Genomic DNA, 22371 nt, shown 5'->3' on the forward strand with positions numbered 1-22371 from the left:
TAAATCTCATCAGGTGCAAATACAAAAAGGAACAGAATCAATTCACTATAAAAGGATTTTTAAAAAAAAAACAGGATCTGATTGCATAGCCCACATTCACATCAAACTTGTGATTTATCCTCAGTCTTTCATGTTGCATGAATTGTAAGTGTATAGCACTGTACCTGGGCATTTCAAAACCTAAAAACCTCAGAATAAAGCCATTTTGGAGCTACAGGAGTTAATATTTACATTGGACATTTATTGTATTTTATAATTTCAATATTGTTAGAAAATTACAAGATGAAAGAAATTGCTTTTGGAAATAAAAACATTGCTTTAATCCTTAAAGTCATCTACTAGCAGTATAAAAACATGACAGAACTTCCAGAGTGCAGAAGAAAAAGAACCAATAGCAGAAAACATTAGGAAAGTTAAAATCTAGAGGGAAAAATGTTGTCAGAAATGTCAGCATGGGTTCTAGGAGTATAGGCTCGGCAACAGCACCCACATAACAGGCCTAGATCCAATATTCTGACCACAGGATAGAAGGGGGGAAGGGAAGTTGGAACTAAAAATCAAATAGGATTCAAGGTGAAGACATTCTTGTGGAAGGAAAACAAAAGCTTATTTTATGATTGTATTCATAAGCTGATACATAAATAAAGCAGTTATAAACCTTCAAATGCTGGAAGTCATTGACTCCAACATGTGTAAAAAGTAGTCAAATTAAAAGAAAGATCAGTGCAACTAGGAATATTTATGAGAGAATTTTTGGTATATTTCACAAATTGTAAAGACTACAGGGTATTTTGAAGAGTGAAGAAATAGTGATTTAAGTAAAACCAAATTTATTGCTAAAGATAGTCACTTTTAACTTAAATCAGCATACAATAAAAATGTTACTTGAATCAATATTTCTGAAGGCAATTAACAGAGTTAAATAAAAATTAAATCTAGAAATTTCAATATTATCTCTATATTATTATCTCAAAGGGAAAATAATATTACTCCAGAATATAGAACAAATAATTCTGATAATATTAATCACAAAATTATGAATCATAGGATTCAATACAGAAGAGATTTGAATTCAGTAAGAGAAATTTTATTCACAAATAAGAAAGCATGGAAATAAATTTATATGACTTATTCATAAATATCTTGGAAAATGTAACAAATTTAATCTGCAGAAAGATGTAATTAAATTAGCTCATTAATCAATCATCAGAAAATAATAAACAGTGTGTTGGGTGGTAGGGCACGCCTTTAATTCCAGGACTCAAAGGTTTAGATGGATCTTTGAGTTCAAACCCAGCCTAGTCTACAGAGCAAGTTCTGAGACAGTCAGGGCTACACAGAGGAACCTTGTCTTGAAAAATAATAATAAATTTAAAAAATTTAAAAGAAAAAGAAAAATAATAAACAGTAAACTACACTCAAGATTTCATGACTCAAAAGAAGCAAAAAATAGATTATATAGTTTCAATATGGCAGAGCAAAAAAATAATAGAACAGTTTACCAATGGAAACTAAAAAAGGTTGAACAGTAATTTTTAAAATAAAAAAAAAACAGCGTGCAAAATGCATTCTTTTTATTTTTGAAGTATACTTTTTTATTGGTTATTTTTTTATTTACATTTCAAATGTTATTCCTTTTCCTGGTTTCCTGGACATAAGGCCCCCTATCCCATCCTCCTCTCCTTCTTCTATAAGGGTGTTCCCCCTCCCCATTCATCCCCCTTCTCACCCACCCCCCTGATATCCCCCTACACTGGGATGGGGGGTCCACCCTTGGCAGGACCAAGGACTTCTCCTCCCATTGGTGCCCCACAAGGCCATCCTCTGCTACATATGCAGCTGGAGCCATGGGGCTGTCCATGTATTGTAAAATACATTCCAACTATACTGAAAATCTTGATGGATTCATTTATAAGAAAGTGTAAACTGTTTAAACTACTTACGGTAAGCATTCCTTTTCTTAGCTATTCTTTGTGTCATTCTTATAGGAAGGCATCTACATGCTGGGAGAGCAGAACACAGACTGAAAGCCTGGAATGACTGAAAGAACTCTAGCTAGTACGGCTCTGGCAGGCTTTGCCCTTCTCCTCCATTCCCGTTGCCTCGCTAAAAGCTACCAAAAAGTTCTAACCCGTTATTTGGCTACTTGTTCTCCTGAGGCTGATTACCAAGGGCCAACTATCAAAGTATTGAAATCCAGCAATCAAAAGCCCCCTTTGGCTCACCCAACCAGCAGGCTCAATCAACAGATACAGATTCTCACATAGCCCTCCTCCTTTTCTCTTCCTAAAAGTTACACCTGCAAGGTCAGTTCCTCCTGTTTTTCTGCCTGAGTCTGAAGGTTGTCACCTTAACTTTTTTTCTTGACTTAATTAAGAATCTCTCTGTAAAGGAAACCCCCACTGTGCGGGGTCTCCCATGGATGGGTTCACACTGTAAATGTAGATTCCTAGTCTCTAACCACTTCCTGACCCTTCATAGCCTCTGTGTTTAATACTCCAAATGTTCCATTACTCACATTAAAATGAACCATGTGGCTTCACTCCCTTGCCACTTAGAAATAAATGGAATTTCCATAGGGCAGGGTATTTGCTGGCTTTAAAATATACATTATTGATTCGTATAAGGCCCATAGCTGGCCTTAAATACCTATGTGTATAATGAATGAGAGCACAAATGCAGGGGTGAGCTATCACTTTGTAGAGAAAAACAGTTGACGTTTTCTAGTACATTTTGGTTTGGTTAAATGCAGACCAAGAGGCTTTATGGTGTTGTTCATGGAAATTACAGTTAGCTAGGTGTAGTTTCCCACAGGAATCTGCCCGTTTATACAAAAAAGAAGACAAATAGAGGAAACGAAAGACACAGGGACCGAGCAGAATAGTGGAAGAGGAAGAAAGTGGGAGGAGGTCCTGCCTGCCTGATTATCCTGGTCCTTGTACATCTTGTGCTTCTATACAATAAGATCCATGTGCAAAAACATTCATTTAAAAATGAATCTTTGATAAGTCCAATGAAAAGAATCACAGTTGGTTTTGTTATGTTTTCTACATTCTCTTAAATGTGTCCCTTCGAGAATAAATTACTCATCTGTATACAGTTCACCTGAAACAATGGATCCTTTCGCTGCTAGAATTATTTTCGTCTTTAATACTTGTGAACAGAACCATAGAAAATGCACAGCCACAGTGATAAAGAGCCGTCGTTTTACTCTGGTCAATGAAATGTTTTAGAAAAGCTTTTATGGAAGAATGGTCTGGTCTATCTCTTTCAGAGTTCGTGGCCAGCAAGGTCCCAATGATCCCAAACATTAGAGGGCATTGCCATCCTTCTTGGTTACTCTTCAGGACCTGACAGTAAGGCCCTATCACTAGGAACATTACATACTGGAGTCACAGAGCATGAAGAAATCAAACTGGTACTGAACTGGAAGTTTCATCCCTACGGACTAGATTCCATCATTTTGGAAGGTACTATTAATGGTAGTTCAGAAGAAAGAGATCTATCGGTTTTTGCAGTTATGATCTCTGAGAGTTACAATACCTGGCAAGGCAAGATAAGCCCATTCCCTCAATGATGGGCTTAATAGCATAGTAGTAACTACTCGCTTTCTGATTAGATTTAAGATCCAGTCCACAAGATGAAACACATACCTGGCACCATTACTGGAGTCAAGAACCTCGAAGTAGGTAAGTTATAAACTTTATATTCTGCTAACTGACCACAATGTTAAACAGACTCTCTATGACTTGTTAAATTAACACTGCAACTTTCAACCTCCATCCGACGAAACTTGTTCTTCCTGCAGATGGTGATTAACACCGCAACACACAACTAGTTCAGGGACAATGAATAAGAGACAGCCGAACGCTCAGCCCTAAATGAAATATCTACACCGATACTCCCTTGTTCCCGAGACCCAGGGATCATTCTGGCTGAGGGAACAGAGAGTGTATAAACTCCCAAAGTGAAGAATGACTACCAGGAAACACTGTTTTGTATGCAGAAGACAGACGTCATATATATGAAGACACAGTTGTTATGTAAACACAAGCCAAGACCTGTTGAAGCTCAAATTGGATAAAATCCCAGGGTGGAGAGAGGATTTGCAACTGATAGCTTCTGGAAGAATGAGAGTTAGTTCTCTTTTTTAGTAGTGTGCCCTTGTTAGTAGGCCAGGTATCCATGAAAGTCATATATCAAAGAACATATAATCAATATATTGTCATTGATATTTTCATGCTCTCCGCCTTCTATGGCAACAAAAAATTCAACCAAGCAGATAAGACCTTAGAAAGAAAGAAATAAGGTCAAATACCTGAAGAGATGTTTCTGTATGTTTTTCCTTCAGTACTGGGGCAGCTGGAGCTTCTGGAGGAGGTTTTGATATCTTCTTTTTGGCTTTTTGCATTTGAATGTTGGTGAAATAGTTGACAGCAGCAAACTCAATAAGAGCCGAAAATACAAAAGCAAAACAGACAGCTATGAACCAATCCATGGCAGTCGCATAGGACACTTTGGGCAAAGAATGCCGAGCACTGATGCTTAGGGTGGTCATCGTGAGGACTGTGGTTATCCCTTTAATGCAAAAGAGCAAAGACATAAAACATTGTACTGCTGGTTTTACGGGGGGAAAAAAGGCTAACCCAAAAGGAAGAGGTGGGACGGAGTTGACAAAGTTACTGACTGAAACCCACCACCTTCGAGAGGAATTGGGTCCTTCTGTTTCAGTGAAATCAGCACAGGTTTTGGAATAAGAGACAGGTATGTTCAACTCCTGGATCTTGTAATCATCAGTTCAATGTAAATTGATTCAAGATTGGAAAATTCATTGGGACTTCTTTGTACATTCTAAGTGTTCTATGGAAATAAACATAGGTAAAGCATATAGACTATATTGATTCTATATTGGAACCTGAAACAACATACCCAAAGAACCCACACATCCCAAGAAAGATGATAAGTTGAAACAGTGACTGGCAGATAGGAAGGGAAAACTGGGCACAATGACCTTCTAGGGAACCTGAGAATATACCAAGTAAGCTAGGCTCATTACCACTGATAAATATTGCCAGAAAAATCACAAGTCACATAGAATCTTTACTGAATATAATCTTTTGGATAAAATTAATACATTTGCTGAGTGTTCCAGATCCTAAATTATTCAAACTATGAGTGTGTTCTGGCTAAAAGTACATCTAGAAAACGTTGGCCTTCAAAATGTGGATGTTCATCATGCGTCAGTGTACAACGTGAAGAAGAATCCTTGCAACAGAAATAGAGCTCCTCTTCCATCAACCATTTACTGACATAACACTTTCAGGAAAAGTGCCTTCTTAATCTACAGGAATGGGTGGCTTTCACTCTTAGGAAAAAGAATACTACTTGTCACTAGAATTACAGAACAACGCATTCTTTAAGTATGCTAATGTTTGAATAGTTGTTCCTAATTCCATTCATGTATGTTTACCTCGTGAATATTATTTAGGCTACCCTAGAAATTTCTGAAGTACTGACTATATCCGTTTGTACTCATTCTACATAACTCCTAAGGTAGGTCCTAAAGGTGATAATCCAGGTTGGTGATGATGATGGCAATGATGAAGGTATCTTAACTATATCTGTCGATATATGCCAATCCCCAGATGAAGGGAAATTCATCCATTTACAACTGGAAATATAGGGAAATTTTTTCCAAAGTAGAGGAATATTTATATTTTGATTCAAAGAATCAGTACTGTGTCTTCAACTTCGACTCTGTTTATGTTCTACCTTGTACTGTCTTCTTTCCTGTTTCGCGTATGTGAGCTTAGAGAGGAATGGAAGAGTAGCCTAAGACCATTCCTGGAAAATGAAAGCACTGATTTCAATATGCCAGCTGTGCTCTTCCTGTTTAAGGCTTAGCCATATTGGAAATAATTAGCAAACGTAGACAAATTTCAAGCTAGAAGGCCTTTAGGGAAAAAAAATCAACACAGCCTGTTTCCAGTTTGATTGAGTGGAGCACCCTTAAGAGACACCATGTTGAATACTGCTTGAGGAATCACCAGTCACAGAATGCCAGATGCATCACAAACGCACAGTGAGCAAAAATCATTGTTTGGATTGTGTCCAATCTCTTCTCTACTTCCAGTCCCTTCCTAAGCTACTGGCTCCTAGAAGATGAAAATTTGGGGCCTCTGTGTATCCCATGAGCTACAAAAATTTAAAGGACATTTTAAAACTATACATAAATATAGATTACATAAGTTGTTTAGTAGTTCTAAGCATTTTCCTAGCCTAAAGTAAATTTTTGAGATTTTTTATAATATATGTATATGTTTGTGGTATGCATATGCATATGTGTTTGCATAAGTATATGAATGCATATATATAATGTATCAGCCATGTGTGTAGGTGGCCAAAGGCCACACTGGCTCACTGGATCCCCTGGACCTGGAGTGGCAAGCCACTGTAAGCCTCTTCATATGGATGTTAGAAACCACATGGGTCTTCTAGCAGAGCGTAAAGTACTGTGAACCCTAAGCAATCCCTTCAGCCCCTGAAGTATATTTTTCAAATCTTATTCCATTAAATAGGTAGACTGACTGTATATCCACTCTAATGGCACACTGGCTCACAATGACTTTGTGGGGCTTTTTTGCAGAAGGAAGCCTTCAAGCATATAGGCCTCATTTTAAATGTCATAGAGAAGGGACAATCCTCCAGAAGGCTGTGAAATAAATGGATAACTACCAAAGTAACTGAATAAACTTTAGCTATAAATTATAAAGAGAAACTGTATTTCCTCTCATTCATAACAGTTTGTCTGTAATGGACTATTATGATTTCAAAAGTGGGAGCTGCAGAGATGGCTCAGAAGAGCACTGCTATTCTTCCAGATCACCCGGGTTCCATTGCCAGCACACATGGAAGCTTATAACTGTGTAACTCCAGTTCCAGGGGATCTGACACTCTGACACAGACATACATGCAGACCAAACAGCAATACACATACATGAAAATAATAAAAATAACATCGCAAGAGTGGATTTCTTCTAATGCTGCAGAAATGAGGATCAAAGCACTTGCAAGTAAAGCCATGAGTGTGTTCTGAATGAAAATATTAATCAGTTCTCAGAAAAGCCTCCAGAGACCATAATGGGCTGACCATAGAGGACACTTACATTGAAATATGGAAAGTTTAAGAGTCACCCTGCCAGTGTCAATGTCAAAAAGTTTCCTGGGTGATAGACAACCAACAAAAGACTAAGGTCATTACTGAGTTATGATATCAGTAATGACATACAACTGTCCAGAATCATGTTAATGGCTTATGTTAAGTCATATTGCTTATACCAATACAAAAGCAGGCAACATATTACTGTCTTCATTATCTCTTTCGCTGTTGTTTTGTTTATGTAATGGCCCTCTAGATACTACAATTGTTATATCATAACTGTTAGCAAAGTTAGGAATGTTGGTTGACAAGATCAGTTTTCTCAAAACTGGTTTAAAATCTCTTTAGATGGTAAAAAGTTCTCTGTCTTGTGTTCAAATATGAAGAAGACGGTAGAAATGTAGGCATGTGCTTATCCCCTTTAATTTCAGGTGGAGGTCTTGGCAAAATAAACATGGAGGGAGCAGCAAACAGTAACCAACTCTTTTGATAAGAATCTCACCCTGAAAATATTTCAGAGGCATAATTATTTTTGTGTGTTCAAGTATTGATGCCAGTCTGTGAATTTAGAACGCTGAATATGCACCATATTGGCTGGCCCAGGAGCCGAGAGAGGAAATGAAGGAGTAGGCTAAGACTGTACACAAGAGTGAATTTTTGGCTGGCCATTCCTAGAAAATGAAATAGCAATGATTTCAATATGCCAGCTGGCATCTACTTGCGTTTAATGTTTAACCATATTGGAATAATTACAAAAAAACTTAAGAGTCAGACAAATTTCAAGATAGAAGGCCTTTGGAAAGAATTCCACATATCCTGCTTCTCAGACTTCTGCTGTTTGGGGGTTCTGTTCTCTCTGCTGTTATCTATGACCCAGCCCGCTGGGTCTTTATGAGGTAAAACTTGGAGCTAGGGCTGAAGAAAAGCAGTACCTACCTAGAGCTCACAGTCACCTGTATCTCATACAGAGTAAAGGGTCAATGATCACAACCACATATGGCTTTATTTCCCTGGGAAAAATACTATTCTTGACCCTCAATGACCACTCTAACAATTGTGATATAGCTTGTGTTTTTGAAGATTTAATTATTACTGCAAGTTTCCTGATTGATCAAACCTAATATTAATCTAGGCAATGACACAAGCAGGTAAATTTCAAATTCTAAATGAAAAATCCTACTGGCAAATTATTCTCAGTCGGAAGTTTTGGAATTCTTCACAAGCCCCTTCTTCACTTCTATATCCTCAATACCTGCTGTGAAGATAACATGACTGAATTCTCTGTTATATATTCTCTTGGATATACCACTTACAAGTAAATGACTTGAAAAACATTTCAATGTCCTTGTACTATTTCCCTTATCTATAAAAATTTGAGAACACCCATCTTTCTATATACTATTATGAATGTTAAGAAACGGGACTCCACAGTGTTCACTGACTCACTATTGGAGCTAGTAATAGTAGCATTTTGCTACACGGCTTAATTTCCTGTCCTATGTAATAGGAAATGTTGGCTGAGATCTGCTGTCTCAGCCATCTCTGATGCTATCTCTTCCAACATCATTGGATATTGTATTTTTATCTACAGACAAGCAAATTCATCAACGAGCAATAATGAAATTATATACATTATTTGCTAAAATTTTTCAAATGTCTTACTGAGATGAATGCATTTAATCTTTACAGCAACACTAAGAGATGAAGTGATTCACCTTGTTCGAACATGTGAGTCAACAGGCAGAAGTCACCCACCGAACAGTGTGACTACTAAGTGACACCAGGGTCAGAATCAAACATCCGTATATGTAACCTCACTACCTCATCTTCATGGATATCTACGTGAGGCCATTATTTCCTACTAAACTCTCCAGGGCAGATAAGTGTGATATGTATTCTAGTGAACTGATTGCTAAATCTTAGCAGAAATACAGGATTTAAACATTTTCATGATGTTGGATGCAGCGAGTTTAAGGTTTGTGTGTGAATGTCGCATGGTATATGTCTGTGGGTGTGTTCATATGCCTGTCTGCATGTGTGCTTGCTCATTGAGGCCAAGGAAAGTGCTTGGTGTCTTTCTTATAACCTAAATTTCTGAGGCGGACTGCCACAGCCTGAACCTCAAGATTTGGGCTGTACCATCTGGCCAGAGAGCTCCAAGGATTTGCCTAGCTGCTCAACCACCCTCAATAGTGTAAAAGCCTTCAGACGCGTGCCACTGTCCATACCTTACACATGGACCCTGAGGATCAGAACTGGGGTCCCCGTGCTTACTCAGCAAGCACTTTACCAAGAGAACCGTCTTCCTGAGCCCTCGACTATTCTACACAACAACAAGCCAGGACCTGTATATCGTCCGCAGTCTCAGCAGCCCCCTTTGACCCAGTCAGGCAGCCTCTGAACATGTGTAAAGACTCCACGTCATTGTTAGTGCTAAATAAGGTGAAGAATGCGAAGAACTTCAGACTATTTGATGGTACACACAGGAAAAAAAACCATTTTCTTCAAAACTATGGAAATAGAAGAAAAGGAATCTCCTCTTGCCAGGTATGCATGGGAGATAGTATAGAAGTGCACTGTATTAGGCATTCTTTAAACCCTCTGGAGTTGAGTTCTTTGAATACATCAGCCCCTACTTCTGTGTTAGTCCCTGAGGCTTTTGAGTATGTGGTTAATATTGATGTCCTGCTTGTGAATGAGTACTCCATCTATATTATTATGTGCAGTTTGTTCAAATGGGAGCTTTTACAATGTTCCCTGCACAATGACATTACTCTGATAAGGTCTGAGAGCTACACTAATCCATGGGTATGGAAGTACAAACCTAGAGGCAGTTTAATACTGTATTCACTTGGTGTAAGAATAGTAGTAGGTTCACCCCTGGGGGTTTCTCCTACAGAGCAGGTCTTAATGGTAACCAGAAAGTAGTTTGTTGCCCGCACACCATTCATGCCACTATTATACCCATGGGATATCTTGCCATGTTCACCATTGTTGTAGTTCATAGGGTTCACAGCTGGGTAAGACTGCTGATCACTATCCTCGCCAGCAAGCTACAAAGCCACCTCCAATACTATGAAAGCTGGGTGGCAGGGAGAAAACTTCGTGGTCAGTACCAACTTGATTTCTCCATGTTGGGTGACTAAAGTACCCTCTATTTTTACTAATAGGGCCTTACTATCATGTTCTGCATCAATAGCCTGTATTACTTGGGGAAGTTTCAGAAACATACCTAAGCAATTTGAGCGGTGTTATCCCACATGTGGCATGAGGCTTTTTATTTGACAATCTATGCCTTCTGCTTTGGGGGGGGTGCATTATCCCCTGTGTAGCTAATGCCTATTAAGTGCTGTTATATGAAAATAGATGATAGATAGATAGATGATAGATAGATAGATGATTGATAGATAGATAGATAGATGATAGATAATAAATAGACAATAGATAGATAGATAATAGATAGGTGATACATAAACGATGATAGATAGATGATTGATAACAGACAGATAATAGATAGATAATAGATAGCAGATAGATAAATGATAGATGATAGATGATAAACAGAGAGAGAGAAATAGAGGGAGAGAGAGAGGGAGAGAGGGGGAGGGGGAGAGAGAGAGAGAGAGAGAGAGAGAGAGAGAGAGAGAGAGAGAGGTAGATAGGAAACATTAAATAGAAGGTTGAATATTGGCCCAAAACAGTGTCTTCTGGACATGACATGAAGTCACAGCAATTTTGGTTGCTCACATGGGATCTGCACAAGATCGAGGCAGTCAACATTCTAGTGAGAAGAGAATCATGGGTCCTCACTGATGTTCACTGACAGTTTTGACTTCTTGATGAGGGAAGAGTTGGTTTTCTTTAAGGGTGTGGCCCTAGCGGGTCTGTCACACTCCAGTGGATGACCCACATCTATAAGTGTATAGGCAGCACAGGTTGAATTCTGTGGGTTATTATTTTTAAAACAAAGGACATAAATTTGAAAGAGGAAAAAAAGCAAAGGATCAATCTGGGAGGAGCTAGATGGAATCATGGGGAGTGGTGATTCTTCTCAAAGGATAGTGTTTGGAATTTTAAAAAAGTTAATAAAATATGTTTAAAATCTTCACTACATTGGAGGGAAAGTATATTAACGCAGTTCATGGGTAGAGAAAATCCGTGTAATATTTACATTTTAAACTCTAACCTTTCAATGTTAGTACCTAATCCTTAGATGAATTTTTTTACATTTCATGTTTACATACATGTTTAGCGGGGAAATTTTATTTTACAGTAGCAGCATGCAGTTATTTAGTTAAACTTTCATTACGAAGTAGCTAGAATAATCATTCCTCCTCACTCTCTGCCTTAGGTCAAACTCCGTCACCAGCTCCACGTATGCGCTTCGATGATGATTCGAATACTTTCGGATTTACATACACACTGTATATGTGGAAGAAATACCTCTGTAGGAGTATTTCAAGTTTCTAAAGGATACAACAACACCATTGTCTCTGAGGATGGCGAGGGCTATGGTTTGAGTCTGAAACGTTCCCAGAGGGGCGTGTTTTGAGCTCTCCATCCTCAGCTCACAGTGCTATGGTGAAGGACGTGGACCCATTAGGAGGCAGAGCCCAGCTGATGGAAGCCATCGTTAGATGGCTCTTGAGGGTGACCCGAGTCCTGGCGACGGAGGGCTTCCTCGCCATTACTGTGACAGCAGGTGTTTTATGTTCCTTTCTGAGTCAGTTCTGATACTGTCTGCTTTGTAATGTCTTAAACCATGGGCCATAACAGACCTTTGCTTGCTGGCCTTCCTGTTGGGTATTGTGGTCATAGCAAAGTAAGAGCGAAGGCTCCCACAAACTACTCACCAGCCTTTCAACAGTTATATCGTGATAAACATTGTATCCACAATAAAACCCTAACAACTGAAAAGAGAAATCAGCATATCTTGGGAGACCTATACCTCTATCCTGGAAAATGTCTGATCATTTTCTTCTTTTCCCACCACTGAATGATGTTGAGTCAAATTGATAAGGCATAAGGAATAAATAACTGTCTTAAAAGAAATAGATTTAACTACAACCATCATGATATAAAAGTAACCCTGATGTATAAACTTACGCAAAATAGACTTAACACAAAGATGTTAAGCCTATATGTTCCCAGTGGCTTAACATTTAGAATGCTATAGAGGAACCGCTCTAAGAACAGGAAGAAAGGAAATGCTGGTTTAGTCAACAGTCAAAGTCATGCACATAGAATGCAACAGCGCCGACAGACTATACACAGAATACCGTCCCTTTCAATCTCCGTAAGCCATTTGCATTTTGCTCCCCTTCACACTAAAAACCAAGTTGCTCTAAGGCTTTCGTGTGCAATCGGCTGAGACTTTGACTTGCTTTATTTTAAGCTGTCTGTGCATTCCATTTTAACACCTAGACATAATTTTAATTCAATTACACAGCATTATGCTAGGAGCCCAAGAATGTCACTGAGAGTGAAATTATATCCACATTTCCATTTGTTCTTCACCTGACTGGTTCTCAAAAGGGAAATCTGAGAAGTCATCGAGAGGGACAGACTGCCCTATCTCCCCAAGCGGCCGTGTGTTACATTGACATAGAAATGAAAGCTTGAATAGTTCCTTATTCCGTTCAGTTCGGTAAACTTGTGTATATTTCCTTAGAAATATCAAAAGGTTCTTCCCATGAATCATCATCAAAACTGTAATGTGCACAAAAAACACACCCCCCCAAACAAAGAAAATAAATGGAAATTACCAAATACAGTTCTGGCTGGAACAGACTCCTTATTGATCCAGAAGGAAACTTGAGAAAGGATCACTGTCATGATGCATGGGATATATGTCTGAATCATAAAATAGCCCATCTTCCGTCTGAGGTGGAAGTACACGGTCATAACAATGTATTCACCTGCCATCAAAGTGGAAAAATCGGTTACTGGTCCTGTAGGGGATTAGTTAATCACTCCGTGATCATTATGTTAGACTGTCTTCCATGCATACTCCAGTGAGAACTGCGGAGTTCCATACTGTGGTGGAGAGCAAAAGAGAAGATAGCATTGAAGATCATTATTATTTAGAAAGATGATGCATCCATAGGTTTAGATTTAGCCATTGAATCCTTGAGCTGTGATTTCAAAAAGTACCAGTGTTTTAAAGGTTTAATATGCTAAAGCAATTGGCTTTCCTGTTCAGTACTTGCATATACATCTGCATGTATGTACATTACTGATGCACATGTATGTCCACGTATGTGTGTGCATCCTGTATGTTCACTTTAATATGGAAGCCAGAGGTCAGTCCTTCCTTAGACATTGTGTTACTTATTCTGTAGCTGGTCACTTTAATTAATTGATTAATTGATTAATTATTTTAGATAGGGTCGCTCAGTGAACCTTGAGATCAGCAGCAGTTCCTAAGACTGATTGGCCGAGGAAGGTCTGTCTCTGCTTACACAGTGCTAGGATTGCATGCATGTGTCACTACTGCTGGCTATTCAAGCGGAAGTGGATCCGGGGGATCTGAACTCAGGTCCTTCAGCTTCCACCCTGACACATTACTCCACTGAGCAATCTGTCCAACTACAGTCTTCACCACTTTAAAAGCAAAAATTAGGCTTGTTATTTATAGAAAACAAAATTAAAAATGTAAAAAATGTAAACATGCAAACATATAAAATGAAAAGCTTTCGTTTGGAAGGACATGGAATATGTGACTTTTTATAAAATTATATAAATATGAATATACGTTTCAAACATAATTCATACCTGCACAGGTACATAATGAGTATAGAGAGAAGCTAGGTTAATTGTATTTCTAAGTGCAACCTACATGAGCAAACATACAAATAGATTTAACAGAGATATAGCTTTCAAAGCCAGTAAATAAATAAACAATAAACTTTCCAGCAAGCAGTTTTACTTGAAGGAATATATAGACAATGGTATTTAGAATCAAGTGAATATTCACAGCTAAATCAGAAATTTAAAAATCTCTACTTCCAGATGTAGTTTCAAATTCACAGATGGGAACAAAAATCAGCACAAGGCACCCTGTTAGGAGACCACTGCATCGTTTCATAATTAACATAAAGACGATCTCTCCAAAATGATAATGCATGAGGCAGGTATTAGAAAGACATGAGGCACTGGGATTTGTGAACATTGTTGAGGAGGAGGAAGCAGAAAGATTGTGAAAGCCAAAGAATCAAAGACTTTGCTGTGAGATTGTGTTTCTTAGTAATAACTGAAGCTAAGTCCATAATGTCTTACCATCATGGCTGCCCAAACTAAACTAGGACGATACTGACGGATGCGACAAACTGGAAGAGGGTCCTCAGGAGGACTCAACCCTACACAAAGAACCGTCAGCAAGTGAGGAAAGTGAGGAGTAGAAGGGAAGGTCTTCCCCTGGAAGAGCACACTAACTGCTTTTTCAGTGCCAAGTACACAGCCCTGAACACACGTGCACACATATGTAATATTTAGAAATATAACTGAAAAAGTTATATTTAGGAATATACATATGCATTCACATACATATGTGCCCAAGAGCAACTAGCCAAAGCAGGGCCATGAATTTGAAGAGGAGTGTAGACAGGTTTATGGAAAGGTTTTGGAAGGATGACAGAGACAGGAGGAATGTTGTAGTTATGATTTCAAATATTAAGAAATGAAAAATTAAGAAAATATATAGTAGTTTCAGGGAGGGAAACAGTACCAGCAATTTCCTAACAGGGTGTCTAGTTTTATACAAAACAATTTCAAGTCACCAGACAAGGTAAACTATTTCACATGAGCATTCTCATGATTTAATTTTATCTTTTAAGAATTAAATTCTCCTCATTTCTTGTCATTTGCTTCTGATTCTTTTGTTTGTTTTCTTTTTCCATTTTTATTGGGTATTTTCTTTATCTACATTTCAAATATTATCCACTTTCCCAGTTTCCCTCCAGAAACCCCCTATCCCAAATCCCAGCCCCTGCATCTATGAGGGTGCTCCCCCACCCACCCACTCGCTCCCTCCCACCTCCCCACCCTGGCATTCCCCTACATTGGGGCATTAAACCTTCACAGGACCAAAGGCCTTTCTTCCCATTGATACCCCTACAAGGCCATCCTCTGCTACATATGCAGCTGCAGCCATGGGTCCCTCCATGTGTATGTACTCTTTGGTTGGTCGTTTAGTTCCTGGATGTTCTGGGGGGGGGTAGGGGGGGACGGCATTGTCTGGTTGGTTGATAATGTTCTTCCTATGGGTTGCAAACCGCTTCAGCTCCTTCAGTCCTTTCTCTAACTCCTCCATTGGAGGAGGACTGGAACCCAGTTCTCAGCCCAATGGTTGGCTGCTAGCATCTGCCTCTGTATTTGTCAGGTTCTGGCAGAGCCTCTCAGGAGATATCTGTATTAGGCTCCTGTCAGCATAAACCTCTTGGCATCACCAGTACTGACTGGGTTTGGTGACTGCGTGTGGGATGAATTCCCATGTGTAACTGTCTCTGATCCATACTTTGTCTCAGAATTTCCTCCTGTGAGTATTTTGTTCCCCTTTCTAAGAAGTACTGAAGCACTCTCACTTTGGCCTTTCTTCTTCTTGAGCTTCATGTGGTCTGTAAATTGTATCTTGGGTATTTCAAACTTTTGGACTAATATTCACTTATCAGTAAGTGCATACTATGTGTGTTCTTTTATGATTGGGTTGCCTCACTCAGGAGGCCAGACAATGCCATCCCCTACCCCACCCCACCCCCCAGAACATCCAGGGACTAAACGACCAACCAAAGAGTACATACACATGGAGGGACCCATGGCTGCAGCTGTATATGTAGCAGAGGATGGCCTTGTAGGGGTATCAATGGGAAGAAAGGCCTCCTTTCTAGTTCCATCCATTTACCTAAGAATTTCATGAAGTCATTATTTATAATAGCTGAGTAGCATTCCATTGTGCAAATGTACCGCATTTTCTGTATCCATTCCTCTGTTGAAGGACATCTGGGCTCTTTCCATCTTCTGACTATTATAAATAAGTGCATCTAATTCCTGATCCTTGTGAATATAATTTGTGTTGAAAATACTGTATATTTTAATGTATTTTGGAGACAAATACTCATTAGTAAAAATGACAGATCATAGCCTGTCATAAATCCATCCACTGTCTCCAAATATTTTTCCTCAGCACCTTGCTTCTATATTTTTGTGATAGAAACATTGAATATCTGTCTTCTTTACAAATTATTAACAATATGCACCAGGTGGTCAAGTAACTCCCCGGAATTACTTACTTTGCATGGCTAAAATTTTTAAGTTGACCTTTTAGAAATATCCCCCTTCATATCAGCATTTGTCAATATATTTCTTAAAACAAACAAACAAAAGCCTTCTTCTTTTATCCACACCATTGTTCGAGACCTTACTATAACTATTCTACTTTTGCTTGTTTTACTGATAAAATGGTATCCAGGGCCTTTTTAAAAATTTATAGAACAGAAAAGGCCTATAAATTCTGGGCTTTGATACTGAATAACTATGTAAGCAAGAAAATATATTTATTAATGTACTTAAATGCATTATATTTACATATTTCCCATTAGGAAAATTGAGATGGCGACAGTACTATTTCTACTGTGGTTTATCAGAATTTAATACAAGGGAGGGATTGGATATAATCCCTGTAAGATGATATAAACCACTATACTCTAGATATTGTTTTAAAAAATATCAGTGTGCCTTGTACAAAGGCACACCTAGAAGTCCAGCATTCCATAGACTGAGAATGAAGAAATTCCAGTTTAAGGCAATCCTGGGCTGTCTAGCAAGTTTCAAGACAACCTGGGGTATATACTGACACTCCGTAACAAAAGGAGAGGTGGGGAATCACTATTGAAACCTGACCTCCAATGTGGTAACATTAGGAACTAGTCTTTGGTAGGTGGTTAGAGAAGGAGGAGGGTAAAGTACTCAAGGACAGCATCACAAATTGTATGGAACAATCTACCTTGGGAAACCTTGCCTGTTCGTGCCCCATGTGAGGACTCTGTGAGAAACAACCAGTCCATGTACCAGGGAAAAGCTCTCGGCACACACTGCATCCTCTGGCATCTGACTTTGATCTTTCCAGATCCTAGACTTGAGAAACAAACTTCTATTTGTTTATATGAGTACCAAATTTGTGATATTTTGGTACAGCATTATAAGAACATTAAGATAACGACCATTAATTTTTTTCCTGATAAAAATTGTGTGTGGAAGGAACATCATTTTGGAACAAGGTGCAAGTAGCCAATTTTATCATTAGATGAGAAGCTAAATCTTTCATATTTCATAATTCATACTTCAAAATTCGAAAATCACCAGTATAGCCTCCCACCCACTTGTTTGACAATTTTAATGTGTACTCTAAATATACTTTGCAAGTATTCTTTTGGTTTTGCTTTTGCTCTGAGTGGAAATGACTCCATAAAATCGGGCAATATTAAAGCAGTTTTTTGAAAAGCACCACCAAATCAGAGGCAGACATTTTGCTCATATTTCGTTGAAAATGGTTTTTAATATATTTAATTATTGGCTTTTGTTTCTAAGTAAGAATAATCTATTCATTCCTCCTGTCTCACCAACTCAGAGTTTATTTTAAACTGAAGTAAGATTATAAATACATCGGCTCTATTTCTGGGAAAAAAAATTTCCCCTGAACACACTGAATATTTCAATGAAAGCGATAGTATAAAACTCTATTGCTGATCCTAAGAGCACATTGACTTTTGCCATTAAGAATCTTACAAGGAGAGAGCAAGGGAGTTATCTCACTTGGCAAAGTTCTTGCCATAAAAACATACAGATCTAAGTTGAAACCACTATAAAAACAAAACAAAGCCCTGATGAGGTAAGAGGCTTGGGCAAGCTGAGATGGGAAGACCCCGGGGCTCACTAACCTGTCTGCCTACCTTACTCATAAGCCAGGGGAGTGGGAAATTATGAGATGGGTGACCCCGAGTAATGTCTCTCTTTGATTCTCCTCTTCACATGCACACCCATATCCCCAAACACATGTATACACACATGTATGAACAAAAATACACACACATGCACACGCACACACACATGCACACACACACACACAAACACACACACACACACACACACACACACACACACACACACACACACATATGTGCATGCTACCTCACCCACCTGTAATAGATTTGATAGTCTCACTGGATACAGTCTGGCCAATTAGGTCATACTGAACTAAGCTCGAGGACTCCTTTGGTACCTCCACTGACTTCTCAGGGCCTTTGGTCCAGGTGTAGATCATCTCACTCTTGGGATACGCATCTAAATAAGAGAAGAGAGTGTGCTTACAGCCAGAACCCTTCCCTTGTCAATAATAAAAATCAACAATGTGACAAATGATCAAAAAATAAAAACATGGAAAAATACTCATCAGGATTTTTTTCAAACATGTTTTATAATTAGGAAACTGCCATTCTTAAACAAATTACAGGTTGTATTGTTCTTATGTCTGATGAGGTGACTAAAACTTAAAGCAACTTTTGTATCAGTGCACGAGTTCATATTTTTATTCCGATAAGGCAGGTAGCTTGAAAAGCAGATGGAGCGAACCTCCTAAAGTGTAGCAGACTCCTATATCTTTCAGTCCTTGCCTATCTGTCCTTAAGAAAACCTGACTTCTTTCATCCCATACAGTTCTGTCCTCTAGAAATGGACCATAATACTGCCTCCAGTAACACAAACAGAACCAAAACAAACTTTCCTTGTGAGAGAGTTCTCCAGGGGTCACCTCTTCTACATTCTGCTTCTGGCCAGTGCTGGCCATTTGGGAACCATTCTACAGAGTTGAGAATATGCTGGCTGCTAAGCTCTCCAGGGTAGAGAGTTACACAACCAGTCCCAGTCCCATTTGAATCCTGCAATTAAGGCACTTTCTCGTCTATCTTCAAAGAGCCCTCCCCAGTGGCAATTCAAGTACATTTTCTGTTATTCCCTGTTCTGTGCAAATGGAGACCAGCTGCTTACGTACCACTCTACCCAGAACAGAGAGCTCGGTTCCTGCACAAATAAGTTCAAAGGAACCAGGACGAATTATGTGTCACCCTCTCCTACAAACATCCTTAAAAATGGCTGGAATGCAGGAGGTCTTGGTGAACTTGTTTAATCCTACAAAAGGAAGCCATACCCAGAGAGATTTTTCCTTACAGATGACCTTGAAAAACAAACCGTGAGCCTTGAGTCGTCCAGCTCCATATCACACAGCACCACATCAGCACTTAACTCTAAAAGTGTATTCACAGTTTATAGATTTAAACTCTTGCAGACTATATTCTTACTTAGAACTTTTTTTTTTGCATTGGAAATCATCTATTCTTATTTTGACAGAATAGTCTTTTTCTTGCATTATCTTTCAGAGTCCTCTTATTTTAAGCTTAATTTAATCGAGGTTTTTTTTCGCTTTCAAAAAAAATTAAGAATTAACTTACTCAGAAAAAAAAATCACTTTCTTGTGTGGCATACCTCCTCTCTTTTAAACTCTTGGTCTGAAAAACCAAAATTCTTTCCAATGTGTGCTCTTTTAATCATATACAAAGCCTGAGAGAGTAGCAGCTTCGCTGTCGTCAGTGGAAGAATATGCCTCAAATGAGAACCAGACAGGTCTTGGGAGGAGGAGACTGTCTCAGGTAGCAACAATCTTTTGTAGGATTCGAATCATTACAGTACAAATGGAATTTTAATTCTGACCCCGGGAAAATCACTCTCTCTTGTCTGTGTTTTTCCCGTTTCTATCTTGTCTCATTAAATCATTGGTCAGAGAGCAAATGGCTTTCTCTAGCCTCAAGTGAGCCCACTGAGTATTGTGATTACGAGGGTTATAAAAAGAGTGGTGACTGCCGATTCTCATTAAGTCAAGCAATGAGCAAGGGGAACAGCAGGCACTGGTTTCACAATCAGTGAAACGAAGACTCTGGAGCAATAGTAAAAGCTGGTGTCTATTTTTGGTAGGTTCTGATTGAATCGAATGTTGGAAGCAGACCTTACAAGAGCAGTCGCATTTTGTTGCCATCTCAGGGAAAGGAGCCTGAGGAAAGGAACCGCTTATTCTTTGCCACCCACGCATGTCCCCCTCGTGCCTTCCTCGCGCCTAAGTGTCCCAAACACATCAGTTCCACATTTGCTCCTTTGCTGCCTATCCCACTGCCATCTTTGATTGCGCGACAGCAGCAGGCACCTCTCCCGCGCTCTACTCCAAGATCTCTTTAGGCCATTCTTCCCAGAAAAAGCTGTCAAGGAGGCCACAGCCCTTTCTGAGAACTTTCAAAACCGTCCCCAGTGTCAGCTCTGAGATGGAATCACACTCCTTAACGTAGTCAACGGTTATAGCAGCCGCTGAAGTTTTTCACTTCCCACCTCAACTAGAGATTTGTCATAGCTCAGTTACTGAGTCACTAACAGTGCTACCTAGGACTCAGGCTGTTTCAGGAAAGTATAAACCTTTCTTCACCCTTTTTTAAGCTTTCTTTAAATGATGCTGCTGAAACTATTAAATCATACCCTTCACAGTGAAGTTCCTGTGCTGATACCGCTGACAAACTGTCCCCGAAACCCTCAGTTCCAAACGTGTCCACAGACTTATCAGTTATGACCACTCTTCCACAGCTACCTGCTTTAAACAAGCAACTTCGGTGTAATAAAACATTATTAGTTTCCTAAAACTTGAGCCTTGCATAACTTTTTTCTCAGTGAAGGATTTAAATGCTGGGCAATTAAGATTGCACTCATATACAAATACAAGGTTAAACACCACAATCCAGCATTCGAACAACACTGACTATAACTTACAACTCCCAAATTTCAAAGGGCAGGCATGACCGTCCATAGGAAAATCCACCAGTCTCATGGGACACTCCGCACTTATGGTGAGTCTATTATGAAAAAATGCAAGGAAGTGAAATCAACCTTTTTTAAAGAAAACTAATATTACATATTGCAAAAACAAAGAGATAGAAAGCAAGAAGGATGAAAGGAAGATGGGTACAGGAAGGAGGAGAGAACTAGGGGTGAAGAATAAAAAGAAAAGTCTGTTACCTCATTGTGTATAAAATAGTGCCATTTCTCATAATTCTAAAAAGTTTATTTGGAGCTGTCATGTTGTGGGAGACAGATTTCTTTCCATTCCTGAAGAAAGTATCAGGGGTCCAAACTTTGGTGACCATCATATTGTTCAACCTCAGGATTTCAATGGGGCCATCATATTTCAGTCTTTTGTCAATCCATGTCTGTCTGAAGAACACATCCATTGTGTATTCCTAGGGAAATTAGTTTGTGACGTAGTCAAGTCACAGTTGACTACATATACTTGTATGCAAAAAGGGAGAGGCTAGTCTCTAGCCTCTCCCAATCATAAAAGACTACACCAGAAGAAACTACCAGAAGCAGAGAGGATCTTGAGCCAAGAGAATAGATTCTCAGCAACTGTAATGTGTAACAAGCACCTTGATCCCTTCAGCTTCTGCATTAGTAAGAAGTAAAACATCATATATATTAGTCACCAAGGACTAATTACTGCAATTAAATCAGAACTGCCAATACCAGGTAATTATGGCTGTGCATTACTTTATATCAGAGAGGAAAATCACTTAACATGTAACAAGTCCCGTTACATAATTGATCATAAAATTATAGGTATTTCTTTAAGATGAAGCCAATTTTCTTTTTAAAAAATAAATTTTGTTTTCATGGGTATATTAAAAATTATCCAAAGAACCCAGGGCTTCAATACATTAGGAGTCCTAACATTAAGGAAAACTGTAAAGTAGATTCGTCATTACTTACTAAGTATATTCAATGTAAGCACCACTGAAGGGATGGCAACTCCTGACCATCACTGGTCCTTTTGACCTCTTTAAACAAGAGAGGGAGGAATAGAAGCAGAGGGTGGGAAGTGATCGACTGGGCCAGTGAGGAAGATAACAGGGCAGTTAGAAGTACACTGCTCTGCACAATTAATTCTCATCTAAACTACTGGGATTTCTCATTGTCTCCTCCTCGGTAGTTTCCATAGACCACCTGGCTGTGCAAACAGGTCAAGGAAAGGCCTCTTTACTGAGAAAGAGTCCACCTCAATAGATGCTCAAACTTCTAGCTTTGGGATGCAGATGGGAAATCTTGGCTCCTCATAGACTTTTAATCAAGCA

General features: G+C 39.0%; 1 protein-coding gene across 3 annotated transcripts in view; it reads right to left on the reverse strand.

The window, feature by feature from the left end:
* Gabra4 (gamma-aminobutyric acid type A receptor subunit alpha4) overlaps positions 1–22371 on the reverse strand; it is a 76321-nt gene that overhangs the window by 39283 nt on the left and 14667 nt on the right. The window contains exons 4-8 of one of the 3 annotated variants that reach the window (XM_032915831.1): positions 21263–21483; positions 21017–21099; positions 18353–18496; positions 12925–13077; positions 4319–4578 (exon numbers count right to left, since the gene is read on the reverse strand). In XM_032915831.1, the coding sequence (XP_032771722.1) occupies positions 4319–4578; positions 12925–13077; positions 18353–18496; positions 21017–21099; positions 21263–21483 (861 nt within the window). The remainder of the gene's footprint in view (positions 1–4318; positions 4579–12924; positions 13078–18352; positions 18497–21016; positions 21100–21262; positions 21484–22371) is intronic. The other 2 variants (XM_032915832.1, XM_032915833.1) reach the window with 2 other exon arrangements.

Source organism: Rattus rattus, chromosome 11 (genome assembly GCF_011064425.1).
Source record: "Rattus rattus isolate New Zealand chromosome 11, Rrattus_CSIRO_v1, whole genome shotgun sequence".
Taxonomy (NCBI): domain Eukaryota; kingdom Metazoa; phylum Chordata; class Mammalia; order Rodentia; family Muridae; genus Rattus; species Rattus rattus.